At 46.7% G+C, this 22,971-nt stretch overlaps 1 protein-coding gene across 5 annotated transcripts in view; it reads left to right on the plus strand.

Annotated features, from left to right (window-relative positions):
- Window positions 1-21,330, plus strand: part of NCAPH (non-SMC condensin I complex subunit H) — a 38,727-nt gene extending 17,397 nt beyond the window's left edge. For 3 of the 5 annotated variants that reach the window (XM_007118482.4, XM_007118483.4, XM_055088900.1), the window contains exons 7-17: window positions 3,290-3,479; window positions 4,573-4,664; window positions 5,413-5,618; window positions 9,624-9,772; window positions 10,393-10,499; window positions 10,871-10,993; window positions 13,434-13,544; window positions 14,752-14,919; window positions 15,884-15,997; window positions 17,225-17,313; window positions 17,752-17,984. In XM_007118482.4, the coding sequence (XP_007118544.2) occupies window positions 3,290-3,479; window positions 4,573-4,664; window positions 5,413-5,618; window positions 9,624-9,772; window positions 10,393-10,499; window positions 10,871-10,993; window positions 13,434-13,544; window positions 14,752-14,919; window positions 15,884-15,997; window positions 17,225-17,313; window positions 17,752-17,917 (1,515 nt within the window). In that variant the 3' untranslated portion in view covers window positions 17,918-17,984. Of the gene's footprint in view, window positions 1-3,289; window positions 3,480-4,572; window positions 4,665-5,412; window positions 5,619-9,623; window positions 9,773-10,392; window positions 10,500-10,870; window positions 10,994-13,433; window positions 13,545-14,751; window positions 14,920-15,883; window positions 15,998-17,224; window positions 17,314-17,751; window positions 17,985-20,252; window positions 20,651-21,247 lie in introns of those variants that run through there. The other 2 variants (XM_055088901.1, XM_007118484.4) reach the window with 2 other exon arrangements.
- Window positions 21,331-22,971: the final 1,641 nt, after the last annotated feature.

Genomic DNA, 22,971 nt, shown 5'->3' on the forward strand with positions numbered 1-22,971 from the left:
TCCCTTCCCCGATTATCCTTGTTTTTTCACCTTCCCAGGTAATCTGAATATTCACTTCACCATCACTCTTGCTTGTGCTTTTGGTTCTACACTGAAATGTTCGATTCAGCAGCATGGTTGGAAATTCTCTTTTCCTACCATCTTGTGTCTTCCCAGGTAGACCCAATTCTAGGGAGCCTGAGGAGGCTTGCCCTGGCCTCTCCCATTGTTCTAAAGAGAGAACGAAAGAGCAGCAGTGCTGCTCCCTGCAAGCCTGCGGCTGTCGGGCTTTGGTCTATTTATGCCAGTGAAGACAACAGAATCTTGAAGAAACACCGAGAACCCTGATCCTGGGAAGCTTTTTTTGCTCTGTAATCTGTGGTAAACGTAGAATAACTGAAAGTTTGGAAGCTAAAAAGGAAGCGGGGGTGGTGGGCACAAACTTAAAATCTGAAGTTTCAGCTATTCATTGAACCTGCATTCTCTTGGCAATGGCGGGAGATTAGACAGCAGGTGTTCTGTGGGTGTGTCTGGACCAGCTGAGAACCCTTGTTTTTATATGAGCTGATCTATTTTGGACACAACTCTCTGCTGTGTGCAGAATTCTTGCTGTCACGGGGATTCCAGCCTGATTATGCTCCAGTCCTTCAGACCAGGAGGGCACAAATAGACACAATGTAAGGAAGGTCAAGGTACACACTCAGGAGACCAGAGTGGGTGGAGGTCAGAGTTTCCGGAAGAGGTGAGATTTGAACTGGGCTGTGAAGGGAGGGTAGGTGTTTGTCAGGTGGTGACAAGAAGGTGATTCTAGGCAGAGGCATAAGCAAAGGTCACAAAGCAGGAAAAGTTCTGGTTCCTTAGGAAGCTGGACAGTGTGCAAGTTGGGCTAGAGCTGTGGATTTTCTCATAAGGCTGAAACAACCCTAGACTTTGTCATGTAGTCTGCTGTCTACCAAGGCCTTCTCTTTCTGTTTCTCTTCCTTGCTGGGATCCTTGTTTCCAAAAGTTCATTTATCCAGACTGTACAGTCGGCAATAATTCATTTTCCCACAAATCACTCAAAGATGTAAGTCAAATCTAATTTACATGAAAGAACCATTGTTCTCACACTGACATGATCTAATATTAGGCAAAAGTGAGGAAAGTTATCTTAGCGTTTCAGCTTTAATGTGGGTCAGTGTACCGTTTCCGTGTTGACTCTTTGAAAGGCTGAGTTTCATTAACTACATGAGACCTCTAGGGGTGTTGAGGTCCAGGTGGGAAACCATTGCTCTGGTGAGCATTTGAGGAAGGGAATGGGAATAGCACCACTGGTATTTTTAGGAAAAGAAGTAGGAGAGACCAGAGACAAGGGTTAACTCAGGCGAGGGTTATATTGGTGGCAGTGAGGATGGGAAGAAGGGGTAGGTGGTAGAGACACACTGGGAGGAAAACCCACCAGGCCACGTAACTGACCAGGTGAGGGGTAGGGAGACAGGGAGAACGTGGAGGTGCCGAATGTGCTGCTCTGGGACTAGCTTATCGGGAGGCGAGAGAAGACTCTTAGTTCTGGTGAGGTTGGGCTCGGGGTTAAGGGGGCCGGAAAAGAGCCAGAGAGCAACACCTGTCCTCAGAATTAAGGGCCCCTCTCTCCATGGTAGCCACATCCTGAGACATGAGGAAGACCTGTGAACCTGGTACCTGACCTTTTTCCTGTCACCGGGCCTCCTGTAGAGTCCCAGGTGGCTTCTGCCCTCTTGCCACACATGCATGTGCCTTGCCCTGTTCTCCTTTGGGGCTTGGTGACACATGGTTATGCCACTCCTCCTTGACCCCAGCCTTGGGGGTCTTCTGACAACCTCTCCCATGTTTAACCCGGACATCGAACCCTGCTGACTCTGCCTGTCCTTTGCCCGGATCTCTTACTCATGTTCTTCCAAGTCTTTGAAAATATTTCTCTTCAGAGGAGTGATGGGATTCTGCGAACAGATCCATCACACAGGCTTTCTAAGTCAGCGGGATTTGTGTGGTAGCATTCTACTAGAGATAGACGCTTAAAAAGGGGACTGTGGAAAGAGGCCAGCAGAAGGATACTGTCCAGGTATACTGTAAATAACCAGATTTTTTTAAAATTAATTTTTATTGGAGTAGAGTTGCTTTACAATGTTGTGTTAGTTTCTGCTGTACAGCAAAGTGAATCAGCTGTACGTATACATCTATCCCCTTTTTTGGATTTCCTCCCCATTTAGATCACCACAGAGCATTGAGTAGAGTTCCTTGTGCTGTACAGTAGGTTCTCATTGGCTGTTTATTTTATATATAGTATTAATAGTGTATATGTGTCAATCCCAATCTTCCAATTCATCCCACAACCACTTCCCCTCTGGTATCCATACTTCTGTTCTGGATGTTTGTGTCTCTATTTCTGCTTTGCAAATAAGTTCATCTATATCGTTTTTCTAGATTCCACATATAAGTGATAGTATACAATATTTTTCTCTTTCTGACTTCACTCTGTATGACAATCTCTAGGTCGATCCACGTCTCTGCAGATTGCACAGTTTCCTTCCTTTTTATGGCTCAGTAATATTCCATTGTATATATGTACCACATTTTCTTTATCCATTCTTCTGTTGATGGACATTTAGGTTGCTTCCATGTCCTGGCTATCGTAACTAGTGCTGCAGTGAACATTGGGGTGTATGTATCTTTTTGAATTATGGTTTTCTCTGGGTCTATGCCCAGGAGTGGGATTGCTGGGTCAAGTGGTAGTTCTGCTTTTAGTTTTTTAAGGAACCTCCATACTGTTCTCCATAGTGGCTGTATCAATTTACATTCCCACCAACAGTGCAGGAGGGTTCCCTTTTCTCCACACCCTCTCCAGCATTTATTGTTTGTGGATTTTTAGGTGATTGCCATTCTGACCAGTGTGAGGTGATAACCTCATTGTAGTTTTGATTTGCATTTCTCTAATTTGAGCATCCTTTCATGTGCCTCTTGGCCATCTCTATGTCTTCTTTGGAGAAATGTCTATTTAAGTCTTCTGCCCATTTTTTGATTGGGTTGTTTGTAAACAAACAGATTGACACGGTATAAGCTTGTCACCATTTACTGTGTACATTTATCCATCTGACCACGCACAGCCCTCCTTTTGAACTGGGATGGGATTTTACCTGATCAATTAGAAAGGCCCTCCCCCTTTTTTGATCATGTGCAGAGACATTTCAATGCAGTATATGCAGCTGCGAATGAGCAGGGTCCAGTGAATGAGATTTTCTGTTTCCTTTGGCTACATCCCATAATTCTGGGTTCCCTCTGTTTTTGTGCTCAGATTGATCCCATGTTCCAGAAGACGGCAGCCTCGTTTGATGAGTGCAGTACAGCAGGGGTGTTTCTCTCCACCCTTCACTGCCATGACTATAGAAGTGAGCTGCTCTTTCCCTCCGATGTCCAGACTCTCTCCACTGGAGACCCTCTTGACTTGCCGGATTTAGGTTGGGTGGAAATGACCGATTTAAAAGGTAGGTCCACGTGATGCCTTTCGGCAGAGCAGTTCAGTAGAAGTTTCTACATAACCGTGGGTGTAGTAAGCCCATCATGCTCTTCTGTTGCTTATTTGCCCAGAAGTTTCCTCTGGAATGACAAAGTGGGCATTTTTTCCGGAGAAACTAAGTTTTCGGCCTGCCTGCAGCATGGAGTCTTCAACAGTAGTAGCCAGTGCTCGTGGTCCGTATGTGCCACGTCCTTCAGGTGGCCTGCTAGCAGTCAGTTCTCACAGTCACTCTGGAGTGTCCGAGTTTTGGACTTGGGAGAGGGGATTTAAGAGACTTGTTGAGCCAGAGGCCTGTTACTAACCCAGGGGGTCCTGAGGAGAAGAGGGCTTTGTGAACTGTTTTCACAATCCTCCGTGGTGGTCTGAGAACAGATCTGTCCTGTTGTCAGTCCCTCATACTGGTTTGGCAGTGATTTTAACCCCCTCCCACGCCCCCCTTCTGGGAGATCCTCTGAGGACAGGCCCAGGGTGGTGTGAGGGCCAGGCGCTGTTCTCCCGTGGAATGATTTTTGTGTGTTACATGAAATTGTTCCTCCCCTCTGCAGGGCTACGCAGATGTTACGGGGCCCATTCTCCTCCTGTTTATTCTTGTCTAAAATTTGCTGAGTATAACTATTTTGTACTAACAATTGTCCAGGTGTATGCACTCAACTGAGGTAGGTAATCTGTACCTAGTTTAATTTGGGACTAGAATAAGTGGCATCGCACAATTGGCTGTGCACTTACTGTGCTTTAAGGATGGGCTTTTGATTTCCCAACTCTAGCATAGGGCACGGAGTCTATTTCAGAGTCAAAGTCTGTGCTTCGGGTTTCTGCTCTAGTGTTTTCCTAATTCCTGGGATGCCAGTGTGGAGCCTGCCTCTAGTGTGGGCATGCGCCTGAGTGCACGCCCTCTCCCAGGAGAGTGGTCTGCGAACAGATCGGCTGCCAGCCAGCCTCTTCCCGAGAAACAGGAGGTGGTCGTACCCCTCCCTCCGTGGTGCTGCTCTGGTCATCTTGAGGGGGTGAGGCGTGTCTCCATCCTGCTCTGAACCCTCTTTGTGATCTTCCTGTCCTCCCAGCGCCCTTGCAGCAGTGTGTGGAAGATCGTCAGATCTGCCCTTCCCTGGCGGGGTTCCAGTTCACTAAATGGGACAGTGAAACACATAATGAGGTGTGGTCAATTTCTGGACTTCTGAGGGCTCTGGGCATTTCTCCAACAGCTCGTGGTTTCAGTGAGATGGCCTAAGATTAGTTCTGCCCAATGGGAACCAAAACTGTGGCATCGTTTTTATTTAGCCAGCAGTACAGAAAATATTTCCTTTGGCTCCTCCGTAGGGACTAAACCCTAGGGCAGGGGTGGGAGTGGTGTTGTGTGCTGCAGCAGGCCCACTAGCCAGCTGGGATTAGAGTACTGGGATCAGCTTCGTGTCTGCTTCCCCAGGGTAAGGCAGTCCTTCCATTCCTGGGTGCACAATTTTTATCAGAGTTACTCTCAAACATGGTTGTCCCAGTGGCCTCTGGTCTCTTAGGCTGCTGTCAAACTCGAGGAATTTCCTCTTCTTCAGGGTTGAGTCCCTTGGCACAGAGTTTCCTGAGAAATTATCATGTGTAAAGCTTTCCTCTGTGTATTTTTAGCCTGGCCCCCTTTAGCCTACTTACTACAACCTCCAAAATAAATGGTTTCCATGGAAAATTGTCTTCTCTAAACATGTAGTTAAAGGATGCAGATTCCTGTTCCATGTTTTACAAAATGTGCCTAACGACAATACAGCTTCATCCTGTGCCGCACAATATAAACTTCCTCAGCGCTTTGCTGTCGTGAGAACACTGGCTCCGGGGAGTGGGGGGGGTGTCCTCCAGCAGTGGCGGGGGTGGTGATGGGAATGCAGAGAACTGGGGGCTCTCTTTGTCCCTTCCAGTCGGTGTCGGCCCTGGTGGACAAGTTTAAGAAGAACGATCAGGTGTTTGACATCAATGCCGAGGTGGAGGAGAGCGACTGCGGGGACTTCCCTGTTGGGGCCTTGGAGGACGACTTTGATGCCAGTGATGGACCGGACCGCACCGCAGCTGGGGACCACACCAAGTTCGGGAGCTGGAAGGAGCCCTGCCACACTCAGAGCTGCCAGTAAGGCGTTCAGGGCCACAGGAAATGTTCCCATAGGAGTTTTCCCAGATTTCCTGCTGGGACGGTCTAATTTCGTCTCTGTGATTGGCTGGGCTTGTGTGCTGTGTTGTCACACAGGCTGAGCCATTCTGACTCACCGTGGAATCAATCTGCCTTTGAATGTCAGCTCAGTCACTTATTGGTCATAAACCTGACATTGCAGGGGTCCATAAGCATAGAACTAAAATACATACAGTGCTGGGTTATAGTAGCTACTTCATTGGTGGCTGTCCTCACCACCTCCATTTTGGTAGCATGGAGGGTGCTCCCTTTCGACACCCTGCACATGGTCTGGCTTTTGGCTGAATCACTCCATATCAGTTGTAGACAGAAAACAGGCTTATGTGTTGATTACCAGAAAAAAGTGGCCCCTGCCTAAAGGGCAAAGATGGGTCTGGGCAGTGTTGGTCATTAGATAGGTAGACCGGGGATGAGCAAAGCAAGGAAAACTAAAAAAGCAGATAAAAATGAGTATATGGGGTGTGGGAGACGGTAGAATTGGTCTCTAGTAATTTAGATTTTTGATTAGTAAGCGTCATAAGACAATCTGAACTTTGTTGGCCTTTATTATATGTACTTAATAGATTAGTATTATTTTAATTTTGAATATGATCTGGAAGCAGGATCCCACAATCCTGCAGTGCCGAGGGCCTCTAAAGGTCTTGAATGGGCCTGGGTGTAGCAGATTCCACGAGACTAGAACAAACAGACCCTCTGGTAACCCTGTGCCTGTAGCAGCAGCTTGGCAAACCTGGGAGTGGGGACAGGCAAGCTGGTTTAGTATGTGTGAAACTTTAGAAGTTGTCCAGTATAATTTCCCACCCAGGCAAAGATCCCTTCAAGAGCATTGCTTGACTGTCTCCAGGATGAGATTGCTTTCTTGAGCTCACTTTCTTTTTTTTTTTTTTTTTTTTTTTTTTGCGGTACGCGGGCCCCTCACTGCTGTGGCCTCTCCCGTTGCGGAGCACAGGCTCCAGACACGCAGGCTCAGCGGCCATGGCTCACGGGCCCAGCCGCTCCGCGGCACGTGGGATCTTCCCAGACCGGGACACGAACCCACGTCCCCTGCATCGGCAGGCGGACCCTCAACCACTGCGCCACCAGGGAAGCCCTCTTGAGCTCACTTTGTCTGCCCATGGGGGGAATGATTAGATTGATAATGCCTCTTCAAATCTGAGTAGAAGTCAAGGGGCTGAAAGTTTGGACCTCAAGGAAAAATTACCCCCCATGCCCTTTTAGAACCCTCCTCTCCTGATTTTTACTATTACCAGACCTGTGATTTTGTCCCTTTTCCCATCCTGTCTTCTAAGAAGTGGCAAATGGTAGGCAGGTGGGAGGGATGAGCTCTTTTAATACCATTTTCAAATGTCAGAGAAGAGCTATCACTTTTGCTAAACAATGAGGTGACATCTGAGGAACTGGTGTAGTGAAGGACTTTAGTCACTTCCATTTTGTTATTCTGTTATAACCGTATAAGCATAGATGGTTATTTTGAACAAATGTCTCCATCTCTCTCCCCAGTTCCAGACAGAACAAAATCTTAGACTCCATCCTACTGAGCGAGCACGTTAGGGGCAGGAGACTTAGGTTCTAGCCTAGGGTTTTGTCCATCTTGAAATCCTTACCCGTGGCATAAGGATAGGGAGCTTCCTGGGAGCTCAGCAAGTGTTTGCACTGAATGAAGCCTGACCCTGCAATGGATGGCTGTGAGATGTGGGACAAGTGGCATCATCTTTGGGGTCTTTGTTTTCTCACCCATAAAGTGAACGGTTGGGACTAGATGATAATAGTAGTATCTGATGTTTACTGAGCTCCTTATTATCCTGACTTCATGCCAGACACTCTGCCAGGTGCCTTACCTGAGTTATTTCACATAATTTATATAATATATAAAATACAATCACTTAATCCTTACAACAACCCTATAATTAGGTCCTGTTATCCCCGTTTTACAGGTGAGGAAACAGGCTCAGAGAGGGTAGGAAATGGGGTGGAGCTGGGAGTTGCCCAGCACCCTTGGCCAATCCTGGCTGCACGTAATGAGCTGTGGATGGAAGGATCCACCCCAGAGCACTTAACTGGGGAGACCTTTAACCTGCGGGTAGTAGTGCAGCATGACTGAGCTGGTGTTACATTGAAGGAGGGGACTTGTGGTTGTGGGGGTGGGTAGAAGAAACAAAGACTCCCTCCAGAGGGCAGAGGGAAGCCTGATGGAGGGGTGGGCTGTGGATTAAGTTAGTTGGTGAGTCGGGGAGTTGGGACCAGTAGGGTGCCTGCCACATAGCATTGTGTATTGAAAGAATTATTAAAAGGCTAGAGTTCAAGCCTCAAGGGCCTCAGTCTGGTTCTGGCCCACAGACTCTCAGAAAATGGGAGCCAAGCTCTTTAGAGCTTTGCCTGTAAGTTCCCAATAAATTGCCCTCCCAATCGCCATCGCTTTAACAGGAGAGTATCAGAGAATTGAGTGGGGATGCTCCTGAAGCTGTCTTCTTTCTCCCTCTGGGGGAAATGCAGGACAATGCAGTACAGTTATTACTTAACAACACAGGCTAGGCAGTTACAGACTAGAAGTGGGGATTTTAAAGTATATTTTAATTTAATTTTTAAATTAATTAATAATTTGGATGTGCTGGGTCGTAGTTGCGGCATGCGGGCTCTTAATTCGGGCATGCGGGATCTCGTTCCCTGACCAGGGATCAAACCCGGGCCCCCTGCATTGGGAGCAAGGAGGCTTAACCACTGGACCACCAGGGAAGTCCCTAGTATAGTTTAATTTTAAAAATTAAGTTTTCAGGACTTCCCTGGTGGCGCAGTGGTTGAGAGTCCGCCTGCCGATGCAGGGGACACGGGTTCGTGCCCCGGTCTGGGAAGATCCCACATGCCGCGGAGCGGCTGGGCCCGTGAGCCGTGGTCGCTGAGCCTGCGCGTCCGGAGCCTGTGCCCCGCCACGGGAGAGGCCACAACAGTGAGAGGCCCACGTACCGCAAAAAAAAAAAAAAAAAAAAAAAAAATTAAGTTTTCATCACACAGTAAATATATAAATACAGTTTACTGGTTTTTAAAAAAAGATTCTGTAGATAAAGGCAAATTCCTTCTTTTAAAGCTGTTTTAGCTTATTCCATAGGCTTGATGTAAAGGAGATTTTTATATATGGCTCAATACAGGTGAAAAGGTCCTCGCTGTGTGAAATTTCCTCATTGCCATTACCTTTAGAGGGCCTTACAGCAGCACTAATAGGCTTTCTGACCTGGCAGGGGCCTTTAGGTGAAAGCTACCTCACACATTCTAGTACCTTGCAGAGAGGGTGAAAAAACAACCCAAAATTGCCATGCTGGACGGGCCAGTTAGGCACTTCACAAGCAGCAAAGAATAAAGCTAGATGGTTTAACAGATAGATTATAAGGGGGGCCCCCAATCATGTGGGGAACATAAATTAGAATAACATGTTTTTCACTTTCAGTAGGAAGTACAGCAGTGTTAGTGGAGCCCTCATTTATGGAAGCATGGTGAAGAAGGAACGCAGTTACTGTGTCATGTGGCAGGAAGCCTTGTGTGTGGAAAGACCCTGAGGCTGGGATTCAGGGGATGGTGTCCAGCTCCCAGTTCTGGCTTTTACTAGCTGTGCAGTCTTATATAAAAACTCGATTTCTTTCTGTTTTTTTGTCTCTCAAATGGGTAAACTTCATTTTATGAAGCACTTTGAAACATCTAAAGTACTTATTATAGATATGATCGTATTATAAAATGAAGAGAAGCAAAAGCACTGATTAAGTAAAAACTAATGGCTTATTAATGATGAAGTATTTATGTTGGACTTACTCTTAGAAATGTTGCCCATTTGTGGAAAAGTAGGTAGAGTCTGCAGCTGCGTCATATGCTGCTTTACGTGTAAATACACAATTGTCTTGTATATATCGACACGTGCATGATTGTACATGTTAGAACATGATTTCACATGTGTTGCAGAGAAGAAATGACTCCCCTCGGGGATGGAGACATTTGGAGCTTGTGTCCCCTTCTATCCATGAAACCTGGAGAGTATTCCTACTTTAGCCCCCGAACCATGTCAATGTGGGCTGGCCCGGATCACTGGCGCTTTAGACTCCGGCACAAACGTATGTACTTCTAGACGGAACTCTAAGAAGAGATAGTGCAGATGACCAGCCAGTCAGCAGTTCAGCCTCAGAAGGGAAATGCCAGTCACTGTCTTGTACCTCCTGACAAGCTGTAGAAATACACAGATAAGCAGCCTCCTGGTTGGACAGTCAGTTGGCCTGGCCTGGGGTGAGGGATCAGTTAAGACTGAAGCCTGTGTGTGGGAAGAGTGAGTGCCCAGAGTCAGGAGAGCTGGCTTGTGATTTGTCCTCCCCCAGCACCCCTGTGACTTCAAACAGTGGCTCGAGGTGGGCATGTGCCCCCAGGCCCCAGAGGGCCATGCGAGTTACTGCACCGGCAGCACTCCGCAGCCCTCTGAAGTGCTGTGCCAGTGTTAAATGTTTGCATTCTCTCTTTGAAAAGAAGTGATTAATTAGCAGATCTTTTTAGTATTGTTTTCTTGTCAAAAACACAAATTATAGGGATAAATATTAGGTGTATGATTTGCCTTTCCTAGTGCTGTTATGATGCTCAGACACAAATGCTGTCTTGCGGTTGGTAAGGCTGTCAAGTGATCTTGCAAGATGAGTAAATAGGCCACAGAAGTGAGCAGTGTTGACATCTGTGTTCATTTCTGCAGAAGATACTACCTCGCAATCAGAGAACAGAAAGAAGAGCACAAAGAAGGATTTTGAAATCGACTTTGACGATGATATTGACTTTGATGTATATTTTCGAAAAACAAAGGTTTGTGCTGGATTTATTATCATTTGTGCTTTCTTAAATTACTCTTTGCACTCCTCTTTCCCTTTTAGATGTGGTTTTTAAAAATTCATTATACATTTAACTCTTAGAGTAAATGGATGGCTTCATTCTCCCTCAGTCCCTGGAGGAATTAAGAAATAGTCCCACACCCAGTGGCAGAGAGAATCCATATGAATAAGGCCTAACAGAATCACTCCTTTACACAGAAGTAGCAAGATTAGTGCTGCTCAAACCCTTCCCAAGCGCCTTCCAAAAAAAAAAAAAAGTATATATATATATATATATATATATATATATACCATTTTTATTAAAGATGCCTAAAAACTACCTTTTTTTTTTTTTTTAATTAATAGGCTGCTACTGTTCTGACCAAGTCCACTTTGGAGAACCAGAATTGGAGAGCCACAACTCTTCCTACAGATTTCCACTATGAGACTGAAAATCTTGTCCAGCTGCATCTCAAACCAGGCACCAGGGTAAGGCTGGTCTTAGGTTCCTTGAGGTCATGTTGTTGTTGAACCTGTTCTTAGCATCAGAGGTATCAAGTGGCGGGTAGTGTAATTGTCAGTGCCCTTCAGAAGAAGGAGAATGCATGAGGAGGAATTCATGTTAGCCCAGGGGAGTTAGTTACCGGGAGATCGCATGGGTAAGGCAGAGCCAGAGGGAAAAACTCACAGGACAGACGCACACTCAAGACTTGGAAATACCTCACCTGGTTGGACTGCTGGACACTCTGGCCTACTTGCCGAAATGCAAGGGGGATAAACAACCTTTCGTCAAGGCTTTTACAAGCTGTTAGTTATTTCTTGATTCTTTCACCTTCTCATGATAGTTGTGGATTTACTAGCCAGGTGCTTTCCCCAACCCACATTGCCTCCCCATGATCAAGGTGTAGACGTGAGCCCACTGTGACATGCAGGGCGACGTAGGTGCCAGTCCTCGGGGGCTCCCTAGTGCTGCACAGCCTGCCTGCGCTCCTTCCATGACTGTTCAGGTGAGCTCTCTAGACTAGCCAGTGTGCACCCCAGTCGCTATTCACTTCATTTGCCTGTGGCCCCTTTGGTGATGCTAAGCAGCGAGAGGGTGTTCCCATTGCCAGGGTAACCAGGCGTGGGTCATGCTAAGTTCTGTTTTTAATCTGGACCCTCTACTCATTTGCATTCTTGGTTGTTTTAATCTTGTGGTGTCAAGTATACAAACAGTCTACAGTTTCCTCTTCCTTATTTTGCCTGTTTCTCCACAAGGCTTAATGATATGTATACAGTTCCCTGAATTCACGGATATCTCGCATTCTGTTTTTGTAATCCATCACTCATAATTTTCTTTATAATCAATACTGTTCACTTAGCAGAAATACCTTTAAAAATGCAGAAAGAACTAATTCACTGTTACATGTCAATTATACCTCAATTTTAAAAAAGAAAAAAACTGCAGAAAGATACAAAGTTGCAGCAGTAGTAGTAACTGTGGTCATGGTTCAGTATCAGTTAGATGCCAGCAGCTGCTTGCTGTAATCAGAAAATAGAGCCCTGGGGCGGAGGAGCAGAGCCAGGCTGCTGGGGAGCTGAAGGGAGACGGTAGGACACTTCCACCAAGCCCGGCCCAACTCCAGCTGCTTTCCATGGCCACAAGCCACCTTCTCCTTCCTCAGGCCCTCACTATGAACATTGAAGAATGTGGCTTAGGTGGTAATTTGCATATTCAGATGTGAAGGTTGTAGAACAAAGTCATTTGATCCTTGCACTCCAGGAGTTTTCTGTGTTTTTCTTTCCATAATTGTTTCTTACAGAGGAAAGAACTCCTGCTTCTGATTATCCACAGGGACAAATTTCCCTGCATGTGTAGTAGGGCAGCCAGGCAGCAGGATCCCGAGATTCCTCACCTCGTCCTTCCAGTAGAGCTACACTAGGACAATGGCTAGTAAACACTGGACTATTAAACACTCAGTCTGGCTAGAGACTATACAGGTCAACCACCCATCCAGTTTAATATCTTAAAGGGTGATTCTAATAGCAACCAGCCAATACATGAGGGGGGTCACATACCCTTCCTGAAACATTTCTTGTAGACTATGGACAATTTAGAGTGTATCCAGAGGAGAGTATTATTCTAAATGGAGAGGGATCTAGAAATAGTGTCATATGAAGGAAAGTGGAAGAAAGTGGGCATTTCTTAATAAATATCTATTGTTTATTTTTGGATTTGTAATACAAAACCATTGAGGGGTTTTGGGGGGCTACTTTTGGAGTATATATTTATGTTAAAATATTCAATGTGCTTCTGTAAACTGTACACACCTTTAATTCCATTTCCTTCACCCCAAAGACACACACCCCAGATGAGGATCACTGGCCTAAGGGCCTGCAAATCTGAAGGGCTCTGGTCGACAGGCACTCCCAAAAGAGGAGGCAGACTTGTTCTGTGAGGCCCTGAAAGGCAGAACAAGAGCCGCAGATGTGGCAGGGAGCAGAGCTCGGGTTTCTCCCTGTAGCTATGGGGGGAACAGTGATGGCCCAGGAATGGGACCAGCTGCCTGTGAATTAAAGTAGTGATCGAGTTTTCTGTCCGAATTCTTCAAGCAGCAACAAGTGGACTTCTTTTCAGATAGTTGTAGGTGGCTTTGTTTTTAGTGAAGGAACACTTTTTCAAATAAAGTTGTGTGCAGACCTAATTGCAAACCGGCGGCTCTGGTGTATTTGGGATGGATGGTGGCTTGGAGCCCTGCTGCCCTGGGCTTGCTCTAGAGTGGAGTTGTGTGGTTAGTTGGAAGTTGGCTGGATTAGATGACCTCTCAGGGCCCTTATAACCCTAATGTTCTGGGACATGATCGTAGGAACTAAGGTTATCTCCCCAACCTAGTTTACTAGCTGCTTTTCTAAAAATTGCTTTCTGCAGTTGTTTTTTCCTTCATTCTAGTTACTTAAGATGGCCCAAGGCCAGAGGGCAGGGACCGAGCATTGTGAAGAAATTGAAGACTATGATTACAACAACCCTAATGACACCTCCAACTTTTGCCCTGGATTACAGGTAAACGGGGGCAAGAGCTCTGTCCTCTCTCCTAAGCAGCAGGGTGTTTCTCTCCTGCTTCCCTCTTGCCCTTTCCTGTATGGCAGATGACTGTAGGAAATTCTGAATCAGGTGGGGGTTTGTGGATGCTTGCCCTGCCCCAGGCATCAGAGAACTGGGCAGAGCTGAGGCAGCAGCCAGAACCGTGGCCTGCCTTACTCTAAGCTCTGTACACAGGAAAAAAGTGGACGTGCTCCAGTAAACCGTCAACGTGCGGATGGAGTCTTAAGCCTGTACAAAGCACTTATCTTGGCTCTTTTGGGATTTCAAAGGAAAAGAAACACTCTTCTTACTCTTATGAGCTAATATTTTTTGGCTGGGGAGACATAACACATAGACATGTGAAGACGGTGTGTCCTCATGGGGAAAAAGAAAGTGTAGAGGGTGCATCTCAGGGGACCAGGTTTGTAGCTCTGATTTTGGTTCTCACATTGTGAACTTGTACAAACTACTCCCCACCTTTAGATCTTAGTTAGACTAAATAATCTCAAAATCCCTTCTATGACTCTTATGAATGAGATAGCAGATGGAAATATAACAGAAAGGGGGGAAATATTAGGCCCCATCTGTGTCCCTGCAAGTGAGGAGAAGGGAAAGAATTGGAAGAATAGTTTATTCACCTTATTTTCTCACTTGGAAGAGAATTACGTTGTTACATTTTAGTAAAAATCCAGACTGGCCTCTCGACCAGTGCTCCTCCAGCTCAGTGGGCCTAAGAGTCCCCCAGAGAGCCTGTTACCCAGTTCCTGGGCCCCACCTCAGGGACCTGGTCTGTCCCTGCTGGGCTCAGTCCAAGAATGACTTTCTCACTGGCTCCCAGCAGGACCCCTGCTTGTGGCCAGCCGACAGGTCACGTCTCTGGTGTTTCAGGAGTGCTTTCTGTAAAATGAAATCCTAAATCCATTAGAAGCAGAGGGACAGCTGGCTGTTGTGATTACCGAATTCCTTTTAGCTCTCACTCCAGAGGGCTTAGTTAACAGATGCCTCTCTACTAGGGTGTATGTGCAACAGGAAGATGACTAGAGGACCTAGAAGTCCATTCTAGGTTTGACTCAATGTCACGAACTCTCAGGTGCCCTGCTCTTGCTGTGTATGGAATCTGTTTCAAGGATATTTCTAAGCCCCTCAAACAGCTCTGCCGAACTTGAAGAGCTATTTCCTTGCTCAGGCTGCTGACAGTGATTATGAAGAGTCAGATGACTTATTTGTGGGACCAGTTGGGACCTTTGACCATTCTGGCCATCCACCTACGACAACACAAGACAACGATGACGCGCCTGAAGTCCAAGATATCACCACTTACGGGGAGTCAAATCTGGTAGCTGAGCCCCAGAAGGTAAAGAGGAAGCCAAGAATTATATCTGATATTGTTTGCCTGAGATCTGTTTAATTTGTATCTTTCATGAGAGTCACATTGGTCTGAGCTTGATTTTTTTCCTTCTCGATTTTAACCCATTGCTCTCTAAGTGGCTGATTCATTCATTCATTCATTTATTTATGTATTTATTTATGGCTGCGTTGGGTCTTCATTGCTGCGCGCAGGCTTTCACTAGTTGCAATGATCAGGGGCTACTCTTCGTTGCAGTGCGCGGGCTTCTCGTTGCAGTGGCTTCTCTTGATGTGGAGCACGGGCTCTAGGTGCGGGCTTCAGTAGTTGTGGCTCACGGGCTCTAGAGTGCAGGCTCAGTAGTTATGGCGCACGAGCTTTAGTTGCCCCGCGGCATGTGGGATCTTGCCGGACCAGGGATCAAACGCGTGGGTCCCCTGCATTGGCAGGCGGATTCTTAACCACTGCACCACTGGACTAATTATGCTAATTGTGTTTGTGTGGAACTAGCCATCTCTCCAAAGATTGTGATAAACCATATGACTAGGGGTGAGCCAGTCACACAAGCAAACTATGTGAATGAAAGGTGCAGGCAGAGAAAATGGGTTTCTATGCTGGTTGGGTAAGGCTAGCTATTTGGCTCTGGAAAATCTTGGCCAGATTCAACTCATATTAACTTATCATACACCAAGCATCTATTCCCTACCAAGTGACAGGCTTGGTGCTTTCGTATATATTTGATTCACTTATCTCTTACACTGGAATTCCAGGATATCCTAACGAAGACTGTACTTGATCAAAAATAAATTAGATTGAAATGAGGGACTCTGTGTATGTCCAAAGAAAGCTCTATAACTTTGTGGTATAAACTAGATTTTTTCATTATTTGAACTCCAGACTTTCTTTTTACAAAGAGCTGGTGGTAAATGCTCCTTTCTTCTGCTTCGTTTTACTCGTCACATACCTATTTCAGGTAAATAAAATTGAAATTCAGTATGCTAAGGCTGCCAAAAAGATGGACATGAAGAAGTTGAAGCAGAGCATGTGGAGTTTGCTAACGGAGATCCCCAAGCAGGCGGATGCAGAGGTAATGGGTTCCACTCATTCTGTAGGTGCCCAGCATGGAGGAGGGTGCGGCTTGTGTCTGAGCTCCTAGATAAGTAGCGCTAACGTGGAAAGCATTCAGAAATACAAGAAAGACATCACACCTCTGAAATGAACCAAGTATATGAACAGGCAGGTCACACAAAAGGTGATACCAGATGATAAACTAGTGTATGGGACATTACTCAGCCTTGCTCGTAATCAAAAAATACAAGTGATGGCATCTTTATGCTGCTTTAAAATAACAGCTTTAGCAATTAAACAACATTTTTCAGTATGGAGTTAGAGGAAGAACTGGAGTACTTATTCGCTGCTGGTGCAAATTAAGTTGACAAATAACCCTTTTGGAAAGCAGCTTCTAGCATCTCAGGTACCCTAAAATGTTTAAGCTCTTTGATCTAATAATTCTGATTTGGGAAAGTAGGAAAGTAGTTATATATATTATGTATACATATATATGTATATATATGATGCTGTCAAATTGTCTCTCCTTTAGAGCAAAGTGAAACCCTGATTAACTTGTTCCAACTAAATGGAACTCTCTGGTTAACTAGAATCCTTCCATCTCCTCTTCTAGACTTCTGCTCGGAGAATGTTCTGAGCTTTCCAAACTCAACACATTCTATTATACCTTCCCCTGCTGGTTGAGAAGTGAAAATGCATGATTTGATTAAGGACCCTGAGCTGTAGTCTTGGATGTCAGATAAAGCTTCAGTCATATTCATGAGGTTTTATCAATTAAAGTGGGATGGGATGCAAATATAAGAGAAATGTACTTTTTAAAAAGTAGGAAGAGGCTTCTGTTTAACCTTTGAATTTAAATGACTCATAATACCCTGTCCTCCAGGGATTCTGGTTAATATAGGTTTATTTAAACAAACAACTCTTTATTATGACAATATTCAAAAGTAGAGAGAAACTAGTATAGTCAATGACCACTTCAGTGCCCATTATCAATGTTTCATCGATATCACCCAGTCCTGTCCGACCGCCCACCCCCCCACCCCCGTCGATGTCAGTGTTAGGGTCTAGGGCTAAGGCACTGGGTCCCTCTATGGATCCTTTTCCTTCAAAATGTACCAAAGAAATTGTTTTGGTTTCATTCTGATGTAGGCTTTTCTTTTTAGAGATACAGCTTTATAAGCTTATGTTGCTCTCTCAAAAGTGAACTGGGCCCAGTCTGATCTCTAAGTGTCCTTTCTTCTGTCAGGCAAACCACAGAGAAAATGGAGAAGCAGGGGACCCAGTACAGGTGGCTGACAAGAAGCTCAGTGGGCTCACAAAGGACCTGCAGAAGAGGTGCTTGCCAACAGACCCCTCCTCCCCCCTCCCCCCTCCCCTCCTCCTCCTCTTCCCCCTCCCCCTCTTCCCCCTCCTCCTCCAAGCCCCAGCTGAGGGAGCGCCAGCCTAGGCTGTTGGTATGACAGACCCCTCTGCACACGACCTGCCATTTTCACACTTCTCACGGTTTTTCTGTTTCTTCTCTGCATTGATAAATGAGTTAATGTAGCCCACCTTTAAAAAGGCATTTTTCTGCACCAGTGGCTGGAATGGAACAGGAAATATTTTATTTCCAAATAAGAAACTGGAAAAACCTGCTTCTAAAAGGCATCTGAAATGTTTCTTTATTTCTCATTAGTTTATTCACTGACCATGTGTATTCATACTTGATGAAAGAGCCTTTGTTCCTGGAATTGCAGTGACAGCTAAATACTTACTAGCCTCTTTGTTTTACAGCCTGCCTCCCCTCATGGCTCAGAACCTCTCCATACCTCTGGCCTTTGCATGTCTCCTACATTTAGCCAATGAAAAGGTGGGTAAATCTGGTAAGCGTGGGCGTGTTCTCTGTGTCAACCTACTGGAGCTTTTTATTATTCATGGGCGGCCTCATAGGACATCTTAAATACAGCAATTTGTGTAGTACCTTCAACCCAGAGGATTAACCAGACACCTAAAAATAACTTAGAAAAAGGCCAACAGGTATGATTAGAAATGAAAATTATGAGGAGGACCCAAATGGGAAAATTTTAGATGCTGAAATTGTGATCTCTCAGTTCCCAGCTTGAAACATAAGGTGCTTTTGCATCACTGGGGGTCATAAAGGCCAAATCCTGCCAGTGCCAACGTCAGGGCACGCGGGAAACGCGGCGGAGAAAAGGGGAGAGATGAGGCTGGATGGAAACAGACGCAGGGAGAGAGCAGAGACGTAGAGGCAGCGCCAGCAATGCTGAGCTGCCATGGGCTGTGAAGGATGTCTCGGGACGAGAGATGTCTTTCGCAGGAGGCAGACAGCAGGAGTGCCGACGGTGGCAGTGTGCCGGCCCCTCCTTGTGCCGTGCCAGCCGACGGCTGAGCGGCTGTGGGGCAGTCACTGAGGAGCAGGTGAGACCCATCTTCTCAGGGGCCGGTGGACGCTTCCCGGGAGGCACCCCCGCGAGGCAGCCAGCAGGCCCGTGCGTCTGGTGCTGCTTGAGACTTGGTGTCAAGTCTCGAGACTTTAGTGTCCCCAGGACTGTGGGCTGGGCTGTAACATATGCCGTGAGCATCACCAGTGCTGGGGCTAGACACGTTCAAGGTAATGCTGCTAAGCTTTTTGTTGTTGTTATAAATTTATTTATTTTTATTTTTGGCTGCATTGGGTCTTCGTTGCTGCGCGCGGGCTTTCTCTAGTTGCGCAAGTGGGGGCTACTCTTCGTTGCGGTGCATGGGCTACTCATTGTAGTTTCTTGTCTTGTTGCAGAGCATGGGCTCTAGGCGAGCGGGTTTCAGTAGTTGTGGCTCGCAGGCTCAGTAGTTTCGACGCACAGGCTTAGTTGCTCCGTGGCATGTGGGATCTTCCCAGACCAGGGCTTGAACCTGTGTCCCCTGCCTTGGCAGGCGGATTCTTAACTACTGCGCCACCAGGGTAGTCCCTGCTAAGCTTGTCTGAGGTTGGAATCTCACAGCATCCTAGTGGGCGTAGGTGCTGGTGGACTCTCCCACTGGGTGTGTTCCCCTAGCCCGTGCAGTCCCCCAAAATGTCGGGTGCCACCAAAGCTCAGAAACTTACCCTGAGTCCAAATTCTAAGTGTTAGCGACTTCACTCAGTCGCAGCAGCTGGAGGATCAGTGCTGCCCTGGTCCGCGTGTCTCTGCTGTGAGAGAGCAGCTTCAGCGCCTCCACTCTGTTCCCAGTAGACTGGGGCCAAGCAGACACGCGGCTGGAAAGCATGAGTGACTCCAGGCTTCACTAAGGTCCGTGTGCTCTGGCTCCGGCACCACCCCGCCTCCCCCAGTGGCAGAGCCAGCTTCTCTTGCTTTGCTGCGACCAAATCTAAGGGGCCCCAGGGGGCTCAGCGTTTGAAGAATCAGGAGATGGCCCGAGACCATGACCTGTTGGGCTGAGCTTTGGGCTATTTGAGAAGATCTGACTGGTAACACTGGCCAACAGTTAGAAGATAATCTGCAGGGATCTGGGGTAACTCAGAGCTTAGAGCCACCAAGAGAAATCTTACAACACCTTGTGCCAGAATGTGACCCCTTTTAGGCCTGCCTGCTCCCGGTTTTTCACTCACATCTGGACTTTTCATCTACCGCCCTGGTAACGAGCTCCCCCTCAGCTGTCACCTGGGAGGTGAGGTTTGTGCTTTTCATCTTTAGCAGGAGAGGAAGGTGCGCCACCACACCATGCCTACCTCCAGTGCCAGGCAAGGGAGCGATGGTCCTGGTGCAGTTAGGCTTCCGTGTGAGGAAGGGCTTCTGACAGCTGTTCAGTCCTGAGGGCACGGTTGCCTGGGGCTGGTGGAGGACCCAGGGGAAGGGAGGATCGGGGAGGGAGAGGGAGCAGGGAAAAGGCTGTGCAGAGAAGGGAGGGAGAGCGTGGCCGCCATGGCCATCGCCAAGGTTGAGGTTCCCGAGCAGTGAGAAGGTCATGCATGGCAGGGCGGATACACGTGTGCCATGGCCCCTGGTGGCCTCCCTATCACTTCCCACAGCGCCTTCCAGAGCCTAGAGCTTAGCTCTTAGACCGTTGACGGAGATGGTTGCAGAAATCAGAGCAGGCGTGCTTTTTTCCCCCTGCAATTGGCAAGGATTTGGAACCAGCTTTTTCATGCAGATTAAATTTGCTGTGACAGTTTTACTTACAGTCATGGGACAAACTTCGTTCTTTGTAGTCACCACCTTGTTACCTCAGAGTTTGTTTTCTGATTCTTGTATCCTGTGGATACCAAAGTTCATGTGTGTTTGATCTTCCTTCAGAATCTAAAGCTGGAAGGAACTGAGGATCTTTCAGATGTTCTGGTGCAGCAGGGGGATTGAGTCCGTGGGGAGAGAAGCCCTTGCTTCCTCAGTGACCAGGATGCCTGCACTTGGTGCTTCAGTGCTGTGGGCTGGTGGCAAGGCTGCAGCTGACTGCGCTGTGTGTCTGCTGCTCTTCCTTCTCTCCTTCACTGTCTGGGAACCAGCTGCCTGACGCTCTGTCCTTGATTAAAGTTTTCTGTCCTGTGGTGTCCACCTAGGAGGGAGGAGAGGGTCCTTACTATCCTTGATTAGGCAACTGTGTCCATTCTTTGTATCCATGTATAGTTTGTCTCCTAAATTGCTCTGTTTCCATACTTTATTCTTGTAGAAAAGAATTTCCCAGTAGGCAATTGTCTTTTAACAGCTACCAAATCCATATGTATAAAGTACATCATAAGTGTGCTTATAAATGTATATATAATGCTTAAAAATAAAATCATTTGGAATAATTTGCTTGGTAAACTATTTGAGTGCCCGCTACATGAGTATCAGACCTATAGCCCTTATGCTCAAGGGGGATGCAGACTTGTTAGCTGGACAAGAGACCCACGTGTCAGTATAAGGCAGGAAGTGCTTAAGGGCTGAGCTGATTTGTCCTGTAGCAGAGTGGGGATGTCAAGATTGGGTCCATTGGGCCTATCAGCTCTGCTAAAGGGTGATAATAGTAAAAATTGCTAACATTAAGTGGCTGCTAAGTACCTTCTGTGGATGACGTTTTTCAGCCTTCTTAGCATCCCTGTGAGGAACGTAACTGTTACGGCTCCCATTTTACAGAGGAGAAACAGGTACCCAAAGGTAAAGTAATTCACATAAGAGCAGACAGCTGTCAAGAGGTTGGCCTTGAACCAGGAAGTCTGCTTCTAGATCTTTATTATTAGCTACTACACTATATATGCTCAAGTCACAGGCTCAATACTTGTAGATGTTGATCCAAGTAATTCTGTCCTTGTCAGGTCCTGGGTCTCTGCCAGAGCATCCTGTCACAATTCACTGGGTAAACAGAGAGCTTGGATGATAGGTCAGAAGCAGTGAAGGATATAATTGGTAATTACTCCTGATAATAAAGAACTTGCTCCTAGGCCAAAAACGACACAAAACAAAAACCAATCCCTTCCCCTTAAGGAATGTGTTTTCCAAATCGTGGCCAAAATATTAGCCACTCTGCTGTATTGAGAAGGTTAGACTTGTGGACATGCTTCAGTAGGAAAAGCAGTGATGCCGAGTGAGAATCCATACCCTGTCCTGGACTTCCCTGGAGGCACAGTGATTAAGAAACCACCTGCCAATGCAGAGGACACAGGTTCGAGCCCTGGTCCGGGAAGATCCCACATGCTGCGGAGCAACGAAGCCCATGCGCCACAACTACTGAGCCTGCGTTCTAGAGCCCGTGAGCCACAACTGCTGAGCCCACGTGCCACAACTGCTGAAGCCCACGCACCTAGAGCCTGTGCTCCGCAACAAGAGAAGCCACTGCAATTAGAAGCCCACGCACCGCAACGAAGAGTAGCCCCTGCTCACCACAACTAGAGAAAGCCCGCGCGCAGCAACAAAGACCCAATGCAGCTAAATAAATAAATTCATACCCTGTCCTGCTGGGGCTGAAGCCTCCAGCATCTTTTCCCAGGCCGGGGGAGTGCTGGTCCTCTTGCTCTGCTCTTATTCCCAGGATTAGAACTAGCCAAGCCTGCTCCTTCTCTCAGTCCAGCATACTTCTCTGTAGTGGGGTCTAGGCAGGGGCCGAGCTGCCAATAAACCTGGCAAGTGGTAACAGCTTCTTCAATGAACTCCCCTCCCCTCCACTCTGCTTCTCGCAAGCTTCTCCCTCATTTATATGAGGGTTGCTGTGTCAGAATTCATTTGGCTGCATATAATAAAAAAACCAAATAAATGGGTATGTGAGATAGTTTATTTCATGTAAAGTACCTTAGGAGGTGGGTAGTCCAGAGCTAGTGTGGCGGTTCCATGAACTCATAAAGAGACCAAGGATCATTCCAGCTTCCTCTGCCATCCCTAATGTGTAACCCTCATCCTTGTGTGTCAATGTGGCTGCTGGAATCTAGCCATCACATTATATTCTAGGCAGCAAGATAAGGGGTTGTGAGGGGAAGGCAACCATTAACCTACTTTCTGTCTACAGATTTGCCTTTTCAGGACATTTCATATGAATAAAATCATAACAATATGTGGTCTTTTTTTTTTAATTTTATTTATTTATTTTTATTTTTGGCTGCCTCGGGTCTTTGTTGCTGCGCATGGGCTTTTCTCTAGTTGTGGCGAGCGGGGGCTACTCTGCTGTGGTTCGTGGGCTTCTCATTGGGTGGCTTCTCATTGCAGAGCATGGGCTCTAGGCGCGCGGGCTTCAGTAGTTGTGGCACTCGGGCTCAGTAGTTGCGGTGCACGAGCTTAGCTGCTCCGCGACATGTGGTATCTTCCTGGACCAGGGATCGAACCTATGCCCCCTGCATTGGCAGGTGGATTCTTAACCACTGTGCCACCAGGGAGTCCCTGAACATACTTTCTTTTTAATTCTTTCAACATATTTGTAAAAGCTACTTTGAAGTCGTTGCAAAATCCAACATCCAGGCTTATTTAGCATTAATTTCTATTGAATGCTCTTTTTCCTTAATATAGATTATATAATCCTGTTTCTTTGCATGTTTAGTACTTTTTGGTTGAA

This window comes from Physeter macrocephalus, chromosome 12 (genome assembly GCF_002837175.3).
Source record: "Physeter macrocephalus isolate SW-GA chromosome 12, ASM283717v5, whole genome shotgun sequence".
In the NCBI taxonomy this organism is placed as follows: domain Eukaryota; kingdom Metazoa; phylum Chordata; class Mammalia; order Artiodactyla; family Physeteridae; genus Physeter; species Physeter macrocephalus.